Source organism: Oratosquilla oratoria, chromosome 37, assembly GCF_046742065.1.
Source record: "Oratosquilla oratoria isolate Oo_2021 chromosome 37, ASM4674206v1, whole genome shotgun sequence".
Taxonomy (NCBI): domain Eukaryota; kingdom Metazoa; phylum Arthropoda; class Malacostraca; order Stomatopoda; family Squillidae; genus Oratosquilla; species Oratosquilla oratoria.
The window spans coordinates 33,324,145-33,347,596 of NC_134813.1; the positions used below are offsets into that span (position 1 = coordinate 33,324,145).

Sequence of the window (23,452 nt, forward strand, 5' to 3'; positions counted from 1 at the left end):
AGACCCACATCTCCTTTCCCAGTTTCACCTTCATCCACATTATCCTTGAGGAAACCTCCTTCCACTCCACTACCCGTTTACCTATCTCTTCACTTACTAGAATAGCCACCTTCCCTCCCTCGCCCTCTCTTCACTCCTGATAACCTCCCACTTACACTCACCCTTCCTTGAGGAAACCTCCTTCCACTCCACTACCCGTTTACCTATCTCTTCACTTACTAGAATAGCCACCTTCCCTCCCTCGCCCTCTCTTCACTCCTGATAACCTCCCACTTACACTCACCCTTTCCTTTCAACTTAGATTCACTCAAAGCCAACACATCCATCTTTCTTCTCACAAACATACTACCTATCTCTTCCCTTTTACTCTCATCTGTACCACATCCACGCACATTAAAAGACCCAAACCTTAGGGTGCTGGTCCGAAAACTCCCAGACCCTCTTATGCCTTCTCTTTTTTGTTTAGGAATGTCCCCTGTGGGGCTACAAGGAGAAGGATACCTAGTCCCAATCCCTGTCCCTTTCTTCTCGCCTCTTACGATCCAAGTGGGAATACTTGGTGGCAGTATTCTTTTCCCCACCACAGAAAAAGAATACTCAGAGAAATTGTACAGGACAGCAACAAGGGATTGGGGGACAGCATAATGGAGGGACAGTCGTAGTATAAAAGTGTCATCATTTCTCTATGAACAGAGTTTTCCTCTATCATAGACAAAATGATGTGTGGCTCTGGTCCGTAGGGGTGCCCCATATAGACCCTAAAGTATCAACTGCATGCTACTTTGCCACAATAACAAGCAGCCAATACACACACACACACCAAGGGCTTTTTCCTCCTTATAAGTGAGGTAGCCAAGTCAAAAGGCAAGTACCTACTCCCACCCATTTTACTCCCATCCACCACTCTTTCCTCCTCATATTTGCTCGTCATGGATGAGAGAAGTGAGTAAATAGCCAGATCTTCTTAAATGAAAAAGTGAAGGACAAATTGTTGAAGCTGACTGAGAAAGACCTTGGGCCCAATCCAAAGACCAAATGCCGGCACTCTGAACTACACCTCCTAATGGAAGTGAAGGTGTTGATGGGTTGTGAAGACAAGCAGTATGGGGACAATTTTCTTTGATGTCCACCTTCTAGGACCAGCCAGCAGGCATCCATAATTGGTTCTTTATATGTCAAAATATGAGGTTAACTTTCCCCCCCCCCCCCAAGATTATCCCTTACTTTATTCTTAGTTACCTATTTTTATACTGAACTGGAATAAAGTACTCTAATGCATTTTTTTTCTTACCCCAAAGTTGGACTGGTCACCATCAAGAGCTATACTCCAAGACATCTGAGGATTATCCTTCTTCAGATTATCCCATTTCCATCCCTGCAAACAAAATTACAATCTTTTGTTATATATCAGTTAACATAATTAGTCATACAATTTTAGTTTTATTGGGACCAAAGTTACCACCAGCAAATGAGAGACATTACCATTTTAAGCTGCCAATAGTCTTCTACAGCAACTATTTAAGTGACTGAGGATTTTTGTTTCATAATGTAAGTGGTCTGTAGGTGTTGTATTTGTGCAGCCTGTAATTGTTTTTAGGGCTTTGTTTTGTATGGTCTGATGGGTGTTGACGTGTGTCTCACTGAGATTAGGTGCCCATGCAGGACTTGCTTAATTCATCACTGAGCGTATGCATCATTTGTATATTGTAATATGTTTTTTTGTTTTGTCCAAATGTTGTTCCAGTGATTGATTTAAGTGCATTAAGTCTAGATGTACACTTATTTTTAATGTTTGTGATGTGTTTTTTGAATGACATGGATGCATCGTATGTTAACCAAGAATTTTCGGTGTAAGTGTGTGGAATTTGTTGTTGATATATAGATGAGGTATGTATTTGTGTTCTTTTGTCCAGTTGGTGAGAAGTGTTGCTCAAGATTTGGCTGGGGCTATTTTGAGTCTGTTTGTAATGAACCATGTGTTGAGTGTATCAAGGTATGGCTGTATTATTTCTGCAGCTTTGTCTGTGTTACAATGAGTGCATGTGATGGTTGTGTCATCTGCATAGGGAGAGATTTGTATTTATGAGGTGTCTGGTGTGGGTATATCATGCATGTATAGATTAAAGAGCATGGGGAATAGAACTGAGCCCTGTGGTACTCCATTCTTAATGTTTCTGGTGTGCGATGATTGGCCATTATATGACACACAAGCATTCCTGCCTGCCAGATAATTGGCCAGCCATCTTTTGGTGTTATTGTGCATGTCTGTGTTATATATTTTGTTAGATTGTGGCGGGGGATAGCAACAAAAGCTTTACTAATGTCTAATGTTATGAGAAGTGTTCTATGATGGGGGCCTGTCTGAATTGATGCCATCTAAAATTCTTTGCGTGAGGTTTATCAGAAGAGTATTTGTGGAGTGTAGTTGCCTAAAACCGTGTTGTGATTCACCTACACTATGAAACAAAAGTCCTCAAAGTCAAGGATCACCTTGACACGAGAGGTATACAAACACTTGCTGCAGGCTCCACAAACATAGCACACCCGCACACACCAAGAAACATAAATATGCTAAACGAGTTACTGAAAGAGGGTGGAAACATAGTAATCATGGGCAATTTTAATACAAAGGATATAATCTGGGAAGAAATGATAGTAAAAAGGGGAGAAGAACTTTGGAGCAACATTCTACTGGATATGACCAGTGAATACACCCTAACACAATGGGTTATGGAAAAAACTAAATATAGAAACAATGAGGAACCGTCGAAACAAGACAATATTAACTTCTGAACCAGATATTGTGAACAAATTGGAGTATAAAACACCAATTGGAAAGAATGACCATATACTAATAGTTTGAATTAAAAGTATAGGACAATGTAGGTAGGAATGATAAACATAGATAAGGAAGATTAATGTATAACAAAACTGATTTTGTAAAACTAAAAAATTTTCCAAAACACAAACTGGGATAAATTCTCTAAAGAGGAAACAAAGATGGAAGACAAATGGAACATCAAAATGAGAGTAAAAGGTGTAGTGAGGCTATAGACAGAAGAGACAAAGCCTGGAAAAAATGGAGAGAGAAAAAAAAAAAAAAAAAAAAAGGCAAACATATAAACTTAGGAATGAAATGTGAATATACGCGGGAAAGAAAAAAGGAATTATGAAAAAGATATCATAGACAAATGTAAGGATCAACCTAAACTCTTTTACAGACATATATATGAAAAACTAAAGGATAAACATGAAATAGTGAAATTGCGTGAAGAAGATAAAGAATATATAGATACACAGAAATGGCAGAAGTTATGATTAGACATTTCAGGTCTGTTTTTACAATTGAGAGCTCACAATTTTGGGAAGATGGACAAGTAAGATCACACAAAATGAAAGAAATAAAAGTAACACAAAAAGAAATAAGATACCAAATAAAAAACCTAGATGTCAGGAAATTGCATGGACCGGATGGATTTGCAAATTGGATACTGAAAGAGTGTATAGACGAACTGACAGACAAATTATACAAGATAATAGATTTCTCACTCAGAGAAGGAAAGGAACCACAAGATTGGAAAGATGCAAACATAGTACCAATATATAAAGGAGGGAATAATGAAGATCTTACAAACTTCAGACCAGTATCCCTTACATGCACAGAAGCAAAAATATGTGAAAAAGTCATCAGAAACAAATGGGCCAAACAATTGGAAGAAAATAAAATAGTAAACCCTAAACAATTTGGCTTTAGAAGTGGAAGATGGTGTACCACAAACCTAATTTGCTTTTACTTGAGATTAATTGAGATAATACAAGAAAGAGATGGCTGGGCAGATTGCACCTTCTTGGACTTGCAGAAGGCATTTGACAAAATACCACATAAAAAATTAATAAGAAAAATTGAAATAATAGGAGGAATACAAGGTAAGCTGCTGGAATGGATGAAGAATTTCTTAATTGGGAGAAAAATGAGTGGTACTTAGAGACAAAAATTCGAACTGGGAAGATGCGAAGAGTGGCGTCCTGAAAGGCTCTGTATTGGCTCCTTTAATGTTTGCCATATATATAAATGATATGGATGAGGGAGTAAATTGTTACATGAGCTTTTTTGCTGATGATGCCAAATTACTCAAGAGAGTAAGAACAAAATAAGATTGCAGAACGCTATAAGAAGACCTAGACAAAATATGGGAATGGAGTCAGAGATGTGAGATGAACTTCAACATTAAGAAATGTAGCATAATGGATTTTGGAAAAAGCAAAAATAGAGTATCGGGTCAATATAAAATTGGAAACAAGGAAGTCAAAAAAGTCGATTCAGAAAGGGACCTGGGAGTAATCATCTCAAGTGACGGGTCACTTGACACCTGATAAACATGTCAATAAATTATTAGGAGGGACTTTTAACTTAAGATCAATGAAAGTGGCCTTTGACTACATGGATGAGGAGATGGTTAAAAAAATAGTGGTTACACTGATAAGACCTAAACTAGAATATGCTGCAACACTGTGGGCACCTAGCACAAAAAAGAACATAAGAAAATTAGAAAGAATCCAAAAAGCAGTGACAAAAATGGCACCTACACTGTCAAATCTGACATACGAACAAAGATTGGAGAAATTATATCTATCAACACTAGAACAGAGAAGAGAAAGAGGTGATTTGTTGACCATTTACAAAATTATGAAAGGGATGGAAATTCTCGATAGAGATGACTTATTAAAGTGGGACAGAAGAGAAACAAGAGGACATGAGAAGAAGCTAATGAAGGACAGTTACAGAAGAGACCTGAAAAAGAATTGCTTCCCACATAGAGTGATTCATGTCTGGAACAAACTAAACGGAGAAACAGTGAGTGCCAAAACTATACACAATTTTAAGAATAAACTAGATGCGGAGAGATACAAAAATGGGTCACTACGAGCATAGTTCTTGTCCCATAAAATACAACTAGGTAAATAACATAAAAAAATAAAAAATAAAAACCTATATCACACACAAATATTTATTCTCTTCTCTTCCTCCACAACCACCAAATACCAGCCCACGGAAACATATTCATAATCATATTCACTCACTGCTCCATTAAAACACTAAAAGACGACACATTGCTGCATGCCAGACCCACTGATATCCCAGAAGAGGCTGGATGACCGCATTATGGACAAATGCCCAGGATGTACTTCACCCCATAATATTCAACACACCATGCAAGACTGCATTATACACAATCATACATGCAAACAACACAACATACATTCTATAGAGGACTTGTGGGAAAACCTTGTTCCAGCCATGGCATTACTTGGAGAGGCAGAACTGCTTAGTCTAGGGAACAACAACAACTGTTTAAATGAAAGCATTTCCTTATATAAATATTTTGTTTGCATATATTTGTGTACCTATATCATTGTGAGCTTGTGCAAAAATGGATGTAGACATTCTTCTTTCTCAAATATTATTACATCAATTAAAAATGAAAATGTCTAAACCATCTCTTGCATTCAACCAACATTTCCAAATATGTCAAATTCTCAGCTCCTCTTTCAGAGACCAGTTACAGGCTCTACTCCTCCAGATGGAAGTGAAGAGTTATACTGTGCTTTGAATGGTGGATGTTAACGGGGTTCCAAGTATTTTACACTTGTGGGGGCTCCTTGAGACACATCAGGGGTGGACAATTCCAGTTTCACAGTAGTTGCCCGGTGGGATCCTTTGGAGCAACTCATGGTTGCCTGCAGATGAAACCTGGGTGTCCTGGGCCTGTGGGCGACTGAATTGTCCACCCCTCCACATGACTCGAGACTACCATTAGAAGGCACACTCCATCAACTGTTAGCACACTTATTCAAAAGAGAAAGAACTGGATATAATGGGTCTTACTGAGATCAAGCTAAATGAAAATATAGATATCCAAGTAGGGGATGGAAAATACAGTTTATGGAGAAAGAGAAGTTAAAATGCAAGGTTCTATAACAGCAGTAAAGAAAAACATGAATGTGGATTATGCACAACTGGGAGAAAGAAATGCTGAAATGACATGAAAATAGCAATGTGAGGAAAGGATAAGAACCTTTGCTGCAGTGCATTTCCTGTCTAAGACAAGACCATGGAGCAAGGTTGAATAGCATGAGATGTTATATAATATGCCCAATCACCTCAGGGAAAAAAATCGATAAATACTGAGCAGCGTATCATAGCATGTAAAATGCTCATTTGCAAATAAGATATCAAAACTTGTTTTTACAGAGAATTCAACATGACAAGAATCCCTTACGGCAATGTTTCCTGTAGTTCCTGTGATGCAGAAGCCAGCAGCAGAGAGCATAGAATAGATGGTAGTATTGTGTGCATTGAAAACTTGCTCTGGCTTTCTAATTTTCTCATCAACTCTGCTTCCATGTTCACTGAAAAGATTGCTTGCACTGGAAAAGAAAATTGAGTAAAGTATAAAAATCAAATACACAATCCTATACATATGCATGTTATTTTCACCTATGAGAAATTTCTTAATAAAAAGTTGGCAAAAGAATCCCTTGCCTGCACTAAAAAGATACACCTTTCTCTGAACTGATCAACTTACCGAGTTTTGTTAACCTATCTATTTATATACGAAACATTTTTTCCACCTTATAAGGGAGGTAGCCACATCAATACCCACTCCCACCCACCACCCTTTCCTTCCACTAATCTTAGTTTCCTCATGGATGATGAGTCATCCCTGTCTTCTGTTTATTGCCCTGAGAAAGATGCAATGCAGCAAGATACAGTACATCCACAGCAAGGCCACTTCACTTTATTGGCAACAGCCCCCTCTCTGTCCCCTCACGTGGAAAAAGATGGGGAGAAATCCCTTTGGGCTGTGTCAAAATATCATTCACAGATAACCTCCCCCCATCCTTTCATCACAGTATCATCGATAAACAAATGTCAGCAAATCAACATGCACATTTCAAAGGTGGATTTTAATTTTTTGAGAAATGTCTGGAATAGCCCTCTTTTTAAGCTCAAAATTTATTATCATCTCTTTTAATTTTCAAGCCAGAAAGATATACTCCATCAGAAATGTTGGTTTGTTATTATAAGTGCTTCTAAATACAATGGAGTTAAGTTTGAACTAAGGAGTTAAACTTTTTTATCTAGCTGATACATACTATTTGTCAACTGATACATTAAAATCATGCTGTCTTAAATGATGGCATGAGGTCACAGGATTTTAATACTGCCCAAAAGTAGCCGTCTCTTCCTTCTTTTCCATAAACTTTGCCAAAAGCTTCTGTTGCCATTTGCACACACTGCTCCACACCTTTAGGGTGGCATGGAATGTCAATAGAAAGTGGCTCAAACTTGCACTACTTTTCAGGGGGAAGTAGATCTATTAGGTTCTTAGCAGTCTTATCTATTTTTGGTGGCCAAGAATCATGTACCTCTTCCTCATGCACAATAATTTCTCTGATCTTCTTGATTCTGTCAATAGCTAATGTCCTGTTCTTCAGCTCAATGTCTCCCAGCATTGCCAAAAGGACGTTCTCAGGATGGGCCCAGTAGGAATTCCTTTGGAATGTTTGCCTTGCTATGACTTCACTGGCAGGTTTAATTATTTGCAGAAGATTGACCTGTACCGGATGTGCATTTCAGAGAGAATTTGACAAGATACCAAATGAGCCCATAATGACACATTATATTACCATCTTCAATTGGATTTATATTTTTGTTTTGACAGACACCCATGGCAGACAATATGGTAACACAAGAAATGAAAAGACACGCAGTTATCACTGCTGTGTGTGTGGAACACAGCACTTTAGAAATTGCCAAGTTTCTGAATGTTGCAAGATCCTTTGTTCACAAAATTTGTGTAGGAATGAAAACTGGTGGTGATAATGCAACTGTAAGAGGAAAAGGCACTTTGGACACTATAAGAACACCATAGTTCATCCAACAAATTCAAAACATTATCAATGATACATATACCAAAGGCTTTTTCCCCCTTACACGGGGGGTAGCCAAAAAGAAAAAGGCGTAGAAACCACTCCCACCCATTCCATCCTCTCCACCCTCCATCTCATCTTGTCACCTCCTGAATGATGGGTCATCCCTGCATCCTGTACACTGCCCTGGGTCAGAATCAATGTCACAGGACACAGCACATCCACAGCAAGGCCGCTTCATTAATTTGGCGACACCCCCTCTCCGTCCCCTCATGTAGAAAAGGAGAAGACGGGGAGAAATCCCTTCAGGCCATGTCAATTTTTTTTCTCATACATACTTCCTCACCCCCCATCCCCCACCCACTCCTCCTCATGCATCACAGCATCATTCATACACAACTCTTCTCCATTCACCCTATCTTCTGTCTTCTCCCGTTCTTCCTCAACAGACATTCCTCTCTTTTGTAATGCCCCTTTTACCCCATCCATCTATCTCATCCTAGGATGCCCTCTCTTATTCACTCCTTCCATCTGCCTTCCACACCTCTTTTACTAATTTTTCTTCACTCATTCTTTCCATGTGTCCAAACCATCCTAATACTCTTTCATCAACCCTATCTCCCGACTCCCTTTCCACCCCTGTTCTCCTCATTTCTCACTCTATGTAGCCTAGTAACCCCTATTATACTTCTCAGACATTTAATTTCAAACACATTCAAACTCCTCTCTTATGTTCCATGTTTCTGCCCCACACAGTGCTGTCGGGGCAGAAACAATGATGATCCTGGAAAATCAATGTAGGGCATTGCCAGAGAACTTTAGGTGTTAGAGTGGCTTATCAGAACTGTGGTGCATGAGCACATGTGGTACAGTCATAAGTGCTAAGGAGAGGTCAGTTCTAGTTTCCAAAGAGACAGGAAAACTGCTTGATCTGTGCAAACCGGGTGCTTAACAAGATTAAAAACCCTAATGAGGATGGCATGCTTTGTTTTTTTCCTAACAAGAAGAACTTCGACCAAGACCAAAAGTTTAATAGTAGGAATGATAGATGGTTATGTGCAGATCCTTCTGAGGTTCCCAGAGTAATGCACACTAAATTCCCAGTAACTGTGATAGTTTTAAGAGTTGTCAGCAATGAAGGCCATGATATGCCACCTCATTTCTTTCAACAGGGTCTTAGGGTTAATGCTGCTGAATACATGGTTAATGCTGCTGAATACATTGAAGTGCAGGAAACAGCTGTCAAACCTTGGAAAGATAAAGTATGCAATGGAAGACTGTACATCTTTCAGCAAGACGCAGCACTTTCTCACAAAGCCCAGTTCACTAAAGAATGGGTGTCAGATAATCTTTATGATTATGTAATGCCAAACATGTGGCCTCCAAACTCACCAGATTTAAATCCTATAGATTACTATGTCTGGAGCATTGTTGAAAGAGAAACTAATTGACATCCTCCTAATCACATAGCTTCACTAAAGACTGCCATTGTTGAGGTGATGACTGAGATGAACAAAAACCACTAAATGTCAAGAATTTAGGTCTCATATTGAAGTAATTATAGAAGTTGAAGGTGGATTTATAGAATAAATGTATAAATAAGGTTATTGAGATTTTGTGCATAAAATTTCATTAAAATGTTTGTTTACTACTAAGTTATAGTTGTTTTAATTTATTACTACACTTGTCCTCAGGTACCCCTCGCACCCTGTATGTTGTACAGATTCAAGCAATTGTAGATCCAATGTGTGACCTATATTCTACATTGCAAATTCATATTCTAATAATGGGCAAATATGCAAGATATATAATGGGACCATGATTAATTGTAGCTTTAAGAATAGCACTAGACATTTGTTCAGCTTTTTGGGCAATACTTGCAATATGTTAATGAAATTTCTTCGATGTATCTGTCACTACTCCTAAGTCGGATGCAGATTCCCTCACGGAAATAGGAGAGCCATCCATGATTAACATGTTTTGCACTGGGAGGAATAGGGGCTTCCAGAAAGTCAGGGTACACATTTTTGAGTTTGTCACAAAATAATTAATGTATGGGATGGGAAGGAAGAGGACTGCATACAATACATAGCATAATATGGTAGATTCTCAGCCATAACTCACCATAGTAGCTGAACACAGGGTACTGTTTACATTACAGAGATGATACTCTCATCTTAATTTACAAAAAAATTGTCAATAATCAATATGCAGCTGTGATGAAAGATCTTGTCTGAGCTGTATGGCACTTTTTGACTTTACCAAACTAAAATAAGGTAAATACTACTAGATTACATTGAACTGCCAGCGCTTACTGGTGAAAACGTCCCCGGGTGAAACCAAAACGTCCTCGGGTCAAAATGGCCCCTGGTCAACATGTCCTAGCTAGGGTCAAAACTCCATTCAATTCTTCCCGTTATTATTACCATTTTTTAAGTAAACATAATCTAAAACCAACAGTCCTTGTCATTTGTACCATAAATTACTACTGAATTTGATCAATTGCTCCGTCGGTCGCGCCTGGGTTGATCGAGGCTCGCTGGGTGTAATTTCTACATTTCAATACCCACTTCCCTCTCCACACACACACATACCCGACCTACGTTTATGCTGAATTACGAGTAAGGTATGATTGGAATTTCTAATAAAGTAAACTTATGAAAATTCTGTGTAAACATTGTATAATTATGACATTATCTTAATAATAATGTGTGTAACACTGATCTACTACAGTGGTGTGTGCATGTGGGTGCATTATTTTACACATTTTCTTTAAAATGTGTTCGAGTTTGGTCGGTAATTAGCGAGTTGGACAGTATTCGTAGCTATGGTCGGTAATTCTGCAGAGGATAAAAACGTGGCTTCTCTTTGATCAAATTATATGGAAATCATACATTTTAAAGAAAATATGTCAAATAATGCAACTGTATATATAAAATTGCGCATTTGAGCAAAAACCGTCCTTGTTTGGGTTTGGTCTGTAATTAGTGAGACTGCTAATTAGCTATTGCATGTCTGATCTCAAACGGTATAGAGTACGTACTTGACTTTGTATATGTATACAATATTGAAGACACCTGGTCATTCATTCACGGTTGTAGTCTCCTTAATTACAGATTAGATGTGGTTTATCCATTATTTTCATCGTGAACAGACAAGTACGTTGCAGAACGGAGACGTTTTGACCCGGGGACATTTTGGTGCTTGACCCGGGGACGTTTTGGTACTACCACACCAAGGACGTTTTGACTGGATACCCTGCCAGCGTCTAACAACTAATTTATGACAAACCCACAAAGCAAAGAATACTTGCTGACATTTGCCAAATAACAGTAATGTCTACAACTTAACATGTATATCATATCTACAACTCTACAGTAACAATATGCTCAGAAAATATTATTTTTCTAGAGAAAAAGTTAGATAAAAATTGGGAAACTCAGAACCAGAAATATAACTATAAGGAAAATCTAAGAAAAACTGACCCAACCAAATTAAGAGAATAATGAACAGCTGAATGATTTTTTCGGCCCATTTCCAGAAGACTTGTGAGTATCTAACTCTAACTCTAAGTACATCTGCACATGTGACATACCGGTCCAACAAGTTATCACGATTGGATGAGGTACTTGAGTAGTATTTGAACTGAGAACCTATGTCATTCCTTCCAAAAGAGCGGCAGTGGTCAGCGTCTTATCAGATCATATTACCTATTGATATTATAATTACACCTTAAGACGCCTGGGAATGAAGAAAGTACAAATTTGAAATGTGGGCACTTACTCAAACACAACAATCTTTCCTTCGCTACTTCCCACAGCAAGCAAATTTGACTCCGATGAGAATGCCTGTGCAAAGTTCACGCAGTATAACTGCTTAAGACTTTCTGGAACCATTGCTTAAATCACAACTGAACTACCAACACTATTCAGCCCAAATTTTAAGTAAATGTAGCAATTATTGTTGCCGCTTATTCTTCAAAACAAAACAACTGACGTCACAGTCCCACAGCTTGCATACGATGAGAAAGTTGACCAATACCGTGTATTCGTAAACACACAGACGAACACTTATACTCTGTAGTCTGCTCAATAGATGTCACTAGTGTAAAAATATGAATACATAATTACTTATCCAATTCTCCCTCCTCTCAACCACCCCCGACTTATTGCCGTGATATTCTATTATATGGCATGCTGTCTGAGAGTCATTTTTCATTTTACTATTTTTACCGCCTCTCTGCTAATATATGGTATTACAACTTGTTTTGGATTCCATCTCCAAGGACAACCCTCGTTTTTTCATTGAAGAGGTTTTCATAACATACCGCATTTCTACTTCTCAACCTTCTCTTGATCGCTTAAATTACACCATTTTTATCATTGCTTCCACTTTCCGTAGCTGGTACTGACGTAATATTTTTGCAGTTTTCTTTTCTGACACGTATATATAAGAAAACGAAATAAAATAAGCAGAGACTTTTGTAAATGAGCGATTTAAAGCTACGGGCACCATTTAATGTTCCATATGCAGGGAGTGTTAATTTGTTTAAGTCTATGAGATGATCACAAATGGTGGAAGATAGGTTACATTCCGCTTGGGGTATTGAAAAATATGATTACTGGATGGCATATCTGTAAACTGTATGTCTACGTATGCGTTCTCACCTTGTTTTCTGTCTTCAAAGAGTATGTAACAAACCACCTGGAGTCAAGTCTGAGCTATCCAGCACCCCGTACATAATATCCTTTTCAGGATTCACTCTGTTTATCTCACATGGGGAGGGGAATAGAAAAGGTGCCTTAAACATAGCCTATCTGAGTCCCGCATGGCTGGGGCGCTGTCCTTAGCAAAGCTACTCAATCTGTGAACATTTCTATGGTACGTATTATCCAGATCCATCAACTTCCCTTTCCCTTCTGTCATTCTACCCCTTCCTGCAATAATCCTCCCTCCGCAACAAAAGGGTGATGACGCATGTATACACACACACACACATACCGTACATACATGATTAACTTCTTCCTCCAACAAACGGAATAATAATCACTGCCGCAGCAACAGAATGACAACTTGAGCTCCAGTAATTAGCTATTTTACATAAATCATATTTACAGACTTACCCAACTACTGCAGTCCTCATCCCGGCCCTTACCAAGATGAAGGAGATCCTGATCTGGACTATCAAAGCTTTTCAGTCCGTATCATCATGTGGAACTAATTATATAAATCTAATTCCTTTCAACCCTTGTCTAGACCCAAGTCCAAAATGAACCTCATGCGACCTTCGGCTCCTACGTGGGTATGATGAACACCCAACAGCTTCAAGAAACCAGAGAACCAGATCTCGTGAAAGAATTTTCAGAGCAAAAAGTAACAAGTCTACCGTCCCAAGAGAACAATAAACAGCATAAAGACTCTACCCTCAACACTGATATCCAATTCCATTACCATCCGTATGAAGGATACCTGAGATTCCAAATAAAGATTATTACCTCTGCACCCGCCTACGGTACTGTTCTATCTACCAATACTTTGGGTGTAATAAACATCGAAGTCGACGTCTTACAGGCACCCAAATCCATCCAAATGTGTGGATTGTCGAAAGAACCGCTCAACGTTCTCTCCAGTCTGCAGTGTATTCCGATGAATGCAAATCCTCTGCCTTCGAGACTCTGGACGTGTTAGTTTTAAAGTGTCCCGAACCCGAGTCAGTTCCCTGATGAACCACCCAGGCAGAGGTCATACAATCCGCCACTCCAGCACAATCCACTCCTAACAACCCCACCCCATCAAGCGTAGCCACGACGATCACAGTACAAAGACGACTTAAACTAGAGTCTAGGTATACTAAGTCTGTGATGTATGTGGCGTTACATAGCCCTGTCCAGCTATGAAATCACAGAACACAGAACGTTAGAAGGCGACGTGATATCATATCGACCCCGTCAGTATTTTTGGCGAATGTGAACAGATGTTATACACTTCGACTTCTCATATCTACGGTATTTTCCACACTGAATAACATAATCTCGCCAGAATGCAATTTGCAGACGGTGTCGCTATAAAAAAGGATATCAAAATGGCCTTAAGAAGAATTATTGATTTTTTTATTATATTGTACTTTAACAAAACAGACGTGACACCCTAAACGGCAGTATTCTGGCACTTCTGTAAATTACCGGTAACTACCACTTGTCCTAGATGTCCACTCATAAAAGAGGTAAGGTAGGCGAGGGCCGCGGCTAAGCCCCTCCTGAGGTAAGAACCTCACAGCCTTTTGGGGTCACCGGGGAATCAATCAGCCCGTGACCTTCCGTGGGTATCTGAAGTTTGCCAAAGCAATGAGCATAAATATATATATATATATATATATATATATATATATATATATATATATATATATATATATATATATATATATATATATATATATATATTTCCTCTTTTGTGTGACTGCCGGAAGTCATCATTGATATTTACTCTCCCGCCCCTACGTCTTGCAAAACTAGTGCAAACATGATATACTCGTACTCTACATACTAGTGTACATATATAGAATATAGACGCACATAATCATATATATACATACATATATATATATATATATACACACACACAAACACACACACACACATAGATCGGTCATACGAGCTCTGAGCTCTCTTCCGGGAGGGAAATAGCTGTCGATCACGAGTCCAACACGTGATCCAAAGACCAAGGTGATGTGAATACACACACACACACACACACACACACACACACACACACACACACGACTCGGTGGCGCAGTTGGTAGAGCACTGGACTGCGAAGTACGGGGGTGCTCGCAGTACCTGGTTCGAATCCTGCCCAGGGCCGAAATTATTTCGGTATCGCTGCGCTTCGGGTCGTTACTCTGACTCTCGTGGGCGGGGAGTTGGGTGTGTGTGTGCGTGAAAGGTCATAGCATTACCCATAGATCGGTCATATGAGCTCTGAGCTCTCTTCCGGGAGGGAAATAGCTGTTGATCACGAGTCCAACACGTGATCCAAAGACCAAGGTGAATACACACACACACACACACACACACACACACACACACACACACACACACACACACACACACACACACACACACACACACGCGCGCGCGCGAGATCTGAAAAAGAATAGCTTTCCTCACAGAGTAATAGACATTTGGAACAAGTTAGATGAAAAAGTAGTGTGTGCAAAAACAATACATGAATTTAAAAATAGTTTAGATAAAATGAGATATAAAGACGGGACATCATGAGCATAGCTCCCCTTCCCGTAAAATACAACTAGGTAAATACACACAAAATCACATCAGGACTAATATTCATCTATCTTTTAAATCTTTTACATCAGTGTATCTAGCCGCACTATTTCTAACAAACAAATAAACGGACAGACCAACCAACCAACCAACCAACAAATAAATAATCACATAGAAAAACGGCGCCTCACCCCTTGTATACTCACGAAGTCACTGCGCGCCTGAGGAGCCGGCCTTGATCTTGTCGGGTAAACAAATAATTATTTATCAGTCCCAAGGAAGGTAAGTACACTCGATCTGATCCATCCAAACCAGTTCCGCGAGCAGTCCCACAGGCATCTCAACGCGTTGGCCCAAATACAAAGCTTCAACCAATTACGTCGTGTGCTGTTTATAGTTTCAGTCCAGGGGCGTAGCCTCCCCCCCAACACACACACTCTTCGAAGTCCGTCAAGGCTTCTTTCAGGTTAGAGCATCTGGTATCCAGTAGCAGCAGCAGTTCTGCTGATATATATATATATATATATATATATATATATATATATATATATATATATATATATATATATATATATATATATATATATAGTCACGATGTATTATTATGTGTCATGATGTGTGTCACGATCTATCATGATGTCACGATATGACACAATGATGTGCAAGTGTAACGAGGTGTAACACAGTAGCTTATGTAAGCTGTGCTATGTACATGTTAGTCCGCGTATCCCATGCAAGAACTACATAACATCATAACTGCTCTTAGTAGTTATATTAAGATGCAAACACATAAATCGTTGTTGAATTCGACCACTACTAGGTTATCCTAAGCTAGGTAATGATATATAGAACTATAAAAAAATAGGTTACTTTAATACAGTTACCAGTTGCAGGAGATTTGCTGCGTAGTATGGTGGTGGAGTACACAAATAAAACAATTTGCCAGAAAGGTCAAAGTGCATCACAACAACGATGGCAAGGAAAGTAGCACCATCTCAATTCATGATAAATTCTCAACAAGATTCAGATAGATAGCATATGATAAATTGTAAACCTTCTTCACACAGAAATAAAGAAGTGAAAGGATTATGTGAAGACAGGTAAATAGGAATATAGACTAGGCCTATAGATGTAACAAAATGGCACCTGCCATTGATATTTGTATGTGTCCCACATATAAAAGAGGGTTGGGTGCTGTGCGTTCACGCCCTCGTTCAAACCCCTTCATTTTTTTAAGTTAATTTTTGTATATACCTTATATCATGTAATTAAAAAGTTATGTTTTGCATTTCGCCTTTACTTCATATCCAGTGTAGGAAGGAAAATCTCCCAATAAAAAGGCATAAAGCACGCTGGCAGTTGGATTGATAGAACTGATCGAATTCTGACCAGGTTTGATACAGCAAATAAAATACAACACGCCAGACCGTGACAACATGTGCATATATATATATATATATATATATATATATATATATATATATATATATATATATATATATATATATATATATATATATATATATATTACGGCCCACCTATGAGCCAGGCTGGTCACGACACGAAAAAAAAAGCTAAGGTCGTCCGCAGTTCGGACGAGTGACAGAGAGTTCAGGCAGGATAATTAAACTCTTCGTTAGAATTAATTATTTACAAGAACAAAAATAGACACAAACAACATAAATGGACATAGAATAAGAAATAATAGCAATATATGTTACATGAATTATAAATGGATAATTAATTGCCAGGTAGAGTAGCTAGGTGTGCGCTTGTAAGCAGCACGTAAGAACAGGTGGGCGAAAAGAAGTCTTGATTATGGTATAGACGAGTCTTGATTCTGGTTGCTAGAAGTAGCACGAACGGAAAGTCGTCTGATCTCGGGAACGAATGAGTTGTTTGAGGAGAGGCTGATGCATGATAAATTTTGGTAGGGGAATTTTCTGGTAGTCGGGAACATGTAGGAGATTTGTTGATGTTTTGTAGTCAAGAAAGAACAGAGAGAGAGAGAGAGAGAGAGAGAGAGAGAGAGAGAGAGAGAGAGAGAGAGGGAGAGAAATAGAGAGAGAGAGGGAGAGAAAGAGAGAGAGAGAGAGAGAGAGAGAGAGAGAGAGAGAGAGAGAGAGAGAGAGAGAGAGAAAGAGAGAGAAAATCGAGTCGCACCTAGTCCAGTAGCAGTCTGGAGATGTCCGAAACAATTCGGAAAAACACGAAGGAGATTGGGCAGTCGTTGTTGTCCAAAGGACTTGTTTAGATGAGTTATCGTAATCGAGGAACGTAGGAAAATTTCTACGTGGATTCAGATGGGCCCTGGTAGTCTGCTTCTTTTCTTGTCTTCTATGTCCTCTCTCTCGGTAGTACCTCTCGGTAGTCTCTCTCGGTAGTTTCTCTGTGTGTCTTTTCTCTTTTGACTCTCGGGTCGCTCTCTGCTTCGCCTTTTATATTCCGGGAATGGGTGCTTACTTTTCTAGGATGCAGAAACGTATCCAAAGTAGGTAGTTTAAACACCTCCGACCAATGGGAAAGCAGAATAAGTTTTCGCGGCAAATAATGTAACGTTTCCCCGAGCTTGGCGTCATGATAGAACGTATGGAATCGCGCCTCAAAAGACGGGTATTGTGCAATGTTTAACGTTTTATGAAATACAATACAAATTGTAACACACACTACACATCATATTCACGCAAGGCGTGCCTTAAAAATAAAAACAGGAGACTTTATTCACACAAGAGCATGACACAGCACAACCATAGGACTCTATTCACGCTAAGGACGTGGCTATATATATATATATATATATATATATATATATATATATATATATATATACATATATATATATATGAGAAATTCGGTAGTGAACAGCGACATCAATCAGACAATCTCCTTGACAGTGGCGCACGGGATTCGAACCCACTGTACTTGGAAGCAAACTTCCAAGACACCCGCCTTACTCCGCTCGACCATCGACGGTATACAACCTTGAGAACTCATAGTCAATCTGACTTTCGAGATTGGGGAGGGCGCTCACTGCACCCCATACACACCATTTCACCCCAAGGCCAACCGCACACGTGGGAGGGGTAAGGACCGGAACGAATCCCTTTCACGCTATCGCCAACTTAACTATATGAGAAATTCGCTAGTGAACAGCGACATCAATCAATCTCCTTGACAGTGGCGCACTGGATTCGAACCCGCTGTACTTGGAAGCAAACTTTCAAGACACCCGCCTTACTCCGCTCGACCATCCACGGTATAAAACCTTGAGAACTCATAGTCAATCTGACTATCGAGATTGGGGAGGGCGCTCACTGCACCCCATACACACCATTTCACCCTAAGGACAACCGCACACGTGGGAGGGGTAAGGACCAGAACGAATCCCTGTATACGGTGTAGGAGCACCGCTGGGCACCAGTGTATACGTTAAGTACGTGGTCGTGGCCACCGCGAGCCACCAGTGTATACGTTATATAGGGCGTGGGCGAACCGCTGCTGCCGCCAGTGTAACCGTTATGGTAGGTTATATGGTTACGTAGGGAAGTCTTAATGTGGCGAGATAGACTCCAAAGCGGGAGTTTTCTTTGTTTATTCAAACAAGAGATTCAGGTTAAACTACAAATGCAATTGCCCCTTTGGGCTAAATACAATAAGTGCCAGGCCTTGACCTAGGGCACAATAGCTCTGACCTCCGGCCGGTAGGTTCGTGACCTACCCAGCCTCTGGCAGTAGGTTCTTCACCTACCCCAGCTCTGGCTACGTGACATGGGTGTTAAACATTTTATAGGAGTGTTAGTGGTTTCAAGCAAGGGTGTTAGTCTTGTTATTCATTGCATGGGGTCTGTTCTATGTAAGAGGGTCAGTCCTACAATTGGTGGATATTGTTTGGTATATTATATATATATGCTAGTTTATGCTTAATACACTAGGGCAGTTATAATAAAAGGATTTATGATAGGTTAGTCTGGTGACACTAGGCATCTATATCTTGTTTGTCTTCAAATGTGCTGCGTTAGGTGTACATGTCGTGGGAAACGCAAGGTAAGCAAGAGGAAGTCTCGCTCTGTTGCAAGCATGTGGATCACGTGCGTGGTGGGTGATGGTTAGTAAGATTGTAATGGATACATTGCCTCCCTGACCTTTTTGAGGTACGTCCTCGTACCTTGGGTTAAGGTCGTGACAGTGGGGATGGCATACATAATTGAATACAATATAGATATGATAATTTGTAAGTTTGCTAGTGGGTGATATTGATCAACAAAATATGTTTGAATGAGTAAAAAGGGGGGATTTTTACGTATATTATCATATCTTTTTGTGTGTTCAGTAAGCTATGTACAAAAAAATTTACACTAGTATATTCTCTTTTCAATGAGAACAATTTTCACTGTTCACCATACACTTGTTTCTCTGTTCAATGAGAATTTTTTATAATCTCTTTTCTATGAGATATTATTTGGAATGTACTATTTCACTACAGTCATAGCTTACTGAAGACATGACATCCTAATTTTTAGTGTTTGTTTTTGATTATTATTGTTAGTTTGTGTAGAGCTAAAATTCATATCATTATATATAACATTTTATAGACATATAAACTTATACAAGTTTGTTATTTTTGAGAATGGTTATTGGCTAAAATTTACATGGGCTGTTATTCTTATGGGCTTATACATATTTATATTTATCTAAGGCAGTTAATTTATTTTATTTTATCTTATTTTATTTTGTATGGTATGGAATGCTTATTCATCCTGTTTGAGTGTGTTGGGTTTTGAGTGTATTATTCCGGGGCTTCACGGTCGGAAGGAAGTAGAGAAGTACTTGTATAGATATTGAAAAAGGGTTTTATAAGTAAATGATCGTGAGGACCTATCCTATCGAATCGCATGACGTCCTGCGTCCGAAGGAGGAATAATTAATGTAAATTCATAGTTTAAGAGTTAGTTATTGTCATCTTGGGATTTGTCTTGTGCAATGGTTTATCGTAATTTACTATGTTTCGGGTGACTGCCTGGAAGATTTCTTCGCGGTGACATTTTGATATTCTAATTCTACGTTAAAATTGAAAAATTATTTGTAAGTTAAAATTACATAGTGGATGTTTTGATTATTAGGTTTTGTCTATCGTGGTCTTTGAATTTCTATAATTGTAACTAATAGATAGTTCTACGTGAGCTAATTTACATTTAAAAAATTGTAATTAAAATGATTATTACATTTCTGTGATACGTGTGTTATGCATATACATCTATGGGTGTATGATGTACAAGAATAAAATTAAATAATAAATTTGGGGTACTTATCGCAGGTCTGCGCTGAATTCTGGAAGCACTGGTCTGCTCTGTTGGTGAATGTGACACTGTCGTGGGTTAAGTTGTTGACGTCCAGCTGACGCTGAACATCGCAGTGTCAGCAATTCTCGGTGACCCAAGGGTGGCGGTGGGTGGAGGGTGAGGCTGTGTGGTTGGGGTGGGTAAGCGAGAATGCTGACCCGATGCGAAGAGCAGGTATGTTAGGCGGGTCCGGGCCTAGCTGCTGTGAAGCTTATGGTCTGGGTGGAAGGGGTGGGGGTGGAGGCTGGTCTAGGCGGGTCTGGGCCTAACCGCTGCAAGCCTCTGGTCTGGCCGGTCATAGCGAAGCTTCTGGTCTGGGTGGACATGGAGGGGGGTGGTGGAGGTGGTTTCTCGTCCGGCTTCTGAATTATATAAAAAAAGGGGGGAATTAGTGGGAGTCTATGGTTTATACTCATGGAGATTGGTGACGGTAGTTTTGGGTGGCGGACGAGATTGTCTCTCGGATGTGTCTCGTCGGCCTGGGTCCACTGCTTGAAGGGATAGAGGGGGGTGGGGGTTAGATATGCTTACCGAGGTGCTGAGCTTGCAGATTTCGCGTTGTTCTCGGGTGAATGGAAACCTGTGGTTTTGATTGAAGTTCTATCTCTTGGCTTGGAGTCTTGATGAGGTGCGGTGTAGAGTTGACCGGTTCTTCTATGTCGCTGTAGATATCTGTCTACAGAGACTATGGTAGCGTACTGCCACCAGGTGGTTCAAAATCGAATGGGTTCGATTTCACCACCGATTCTAAGATTGATGCAAAGCTGCGATCTTAGAATTCTGGCTGTCGTCTCGAAGGGAGTGGTTGGTGGTGCGCTTGTGGGTAGACGTGTTGCTTGCTTGACGAAGTGATGAGCTAGCTTTCTGATGCGGTTGATGAGAAGTAGACGATGTCTGCTTCGTAGACGATCTCGGTCGTCTGAGCTGCAGGCGCGGCTGGTCTGAATAGAATCAAGTGGCTTGAAGGAAGATATGAGAAGTCGAAGATAGACGGTTTCTTCTTCGTTGCTCCTTCTGAATGTTCTGAATGGTAGGCGTGGCTTGAATGACTGAAGAATGTATTCGGCCTTCTGTGGTAGGCATGTGTGAAACCAGTGTTTCTTGGTATAAGGTAGGCTTGTATCTTCGGAGGTTGGAATAGAGTACCGCTCGCCAGTTGGATTGGTTGTGTAACCTTTGTAGTATGGCTGATGACGGCGCTTCTATTCAGGACGTGGGAGCACCGCTCGCCACCAGTGTATACGGTGTAGGAGCACCGCTGGGCACCAGTGTATACGTTATATACGTGGTTGTGGCCACCGCGAGCCACCAGTGTAACCGTTATATAGGGCGTGGGCGAACCGCTGCTGCCGCCAGTGTAACCGTTATGGTAGGTTATATGGTTACGTAGGGAAGTCTTAATGTGGCGAGATAGACTCCAAAGCGGGAGTTTTCTTTGTTTATTCAAACAAGAGATTCAGGTTAAACTACAAATGCAATTGCCCCTTTGGGCTAAATACAATAAGTGCCAGGCCTTGACCTAGGGCACAATAGCTCTGACCTCCGGCCGGTAGGTTCGTGACCTACCCAGCCTCTGGCAGTAGGTTCTTCACCTACCCCAGCTCTGGCTACGTGACATGGGTGTTAAACATTTTATAGGAGTGTTAGTGGTTTCAAGCAAGGGTGTTAGTCTTGTTATTCATTGCATGGGGTCTGTTCTATGTAAGAGGGTCAGTCCTACAATTGGTGGATATTGTTTGGTATATTATATATATATGCTAGTTTATGCTTAATTGTAAGGGCCCATCCCCCTTCCCCCGGCCACAAGTCAATTCATCGCGGCTGCACTGATAGTCGTTTGGCTCCCCACCTCGGCGAATCGGCTTGTTTGCGCGCCAGTACAACGAGCAAGTCAGCTTCGAACTTTTGAAGCCCGAGAAGACTGCGCCTGCGCGGAGCGGCCACGTCGGCAGTTTCAGGGATATATATATCCCTCCTCCCCAACGTCGAATAGAACTTGGTCAGAAGACGTCCTGCGAAGACTACCCACTGCCACGCCAATCCCAAGTCTTCATTACTCCAGTCGCAGGCTACTCGACGTCGGGTCTTCTCACCTTTGCTGTTCTCAAGACACGCCGCATCCGATTGGGCCGGAACGGTTCGTCCATACGCACCCGGACATCGCTACTGTTGTTACGATACGGAGGTGTTGAGCACCTCGTATTAGATGTTCCCATTCTACAACATTGTATTGTACACTTTGATGGTTTATTGTATTCGTTAACTCTTTTAAATCCATTGATTCCTTTTGATGTTTGATTAAAGCCCCAGCAGATCCAGTAGCACCCGAACTGGTATTACTTTTCAGGGCCGAGAGAACATAGTTCCTCGTTCGCCCTCACATTAATACACTAGGGCAGTTATAATAAAAGGATTTATGATAGGTTAGTCTGGTGACACTAGGCATCTATATCTTGTTTGTCTTCAAATGTGCTGCGTTAGGTGTACATGTCGTGGGAAACGCAAGGTAAGCAAGAGGAAGTCTCGCTCTGTTGCAAGCATGTGGATCACGTGCGTGGTGGGTGATGGTTAGTAAGATTGTAATGGATACAATCCCTTTCACGCTATCGCCAACTTAACTATATGAGAAATTCGCTAGTGAACAGCGACATCAATCAGACAATCTCCTTGACAGTGGCGCACGGGATTCGAACCCGCTGTACTTGGAAGCAAACTTCCAAGACACCCGCCTTACTCCGCTCGACCATCGACGGTATAAAACCTTGAGAACTCATAGTCAATCTGACTATCGATTCGTTCCGGTCCTTACCCCTCCCACGTGTGCGGTTGTCCTTGGGGTGAAATGGTGTGTATGGGGTGCAGTGAGCGACCTCCCCAATCTCGATAGTCAGATTGACT

General features: G+C 40.4%; 1 protein-coding gene across 1 annotated transcript in view; it reads right to left on the reverse strand.

The window, feature by feature from the left end:
* Positions 1-11,962, reverse strand: part of thoc6 (THO complex subunit 6) — a 38,041-nt gene extending 26,079 nt beyond the window's left edge. Inside the window, exons 1-3 of the mRNA XM_076175457.1 lie at positions 11,719-11,962; positions 6,282-6,429; positions 1,292-1,375 (exon numbers count right to left, since the gene is read on the reverse strand). Coding sequence (XP_076031572.1) covers positions 1,292-1,375; positions 6,282-6,429; positions 11,719-11,831 — 345 coding nt within the window. The 5' untranslated portion in view covers positions 11,832-11,962. The remainder of the gene's footprint in view (positions 1-1,291; positions 1,376-6,281; positions 6,430-11,718) is intronic.
* Between the last annotated feature and the right edge of the window lie 11,490 nt (positions 11,963-23,452).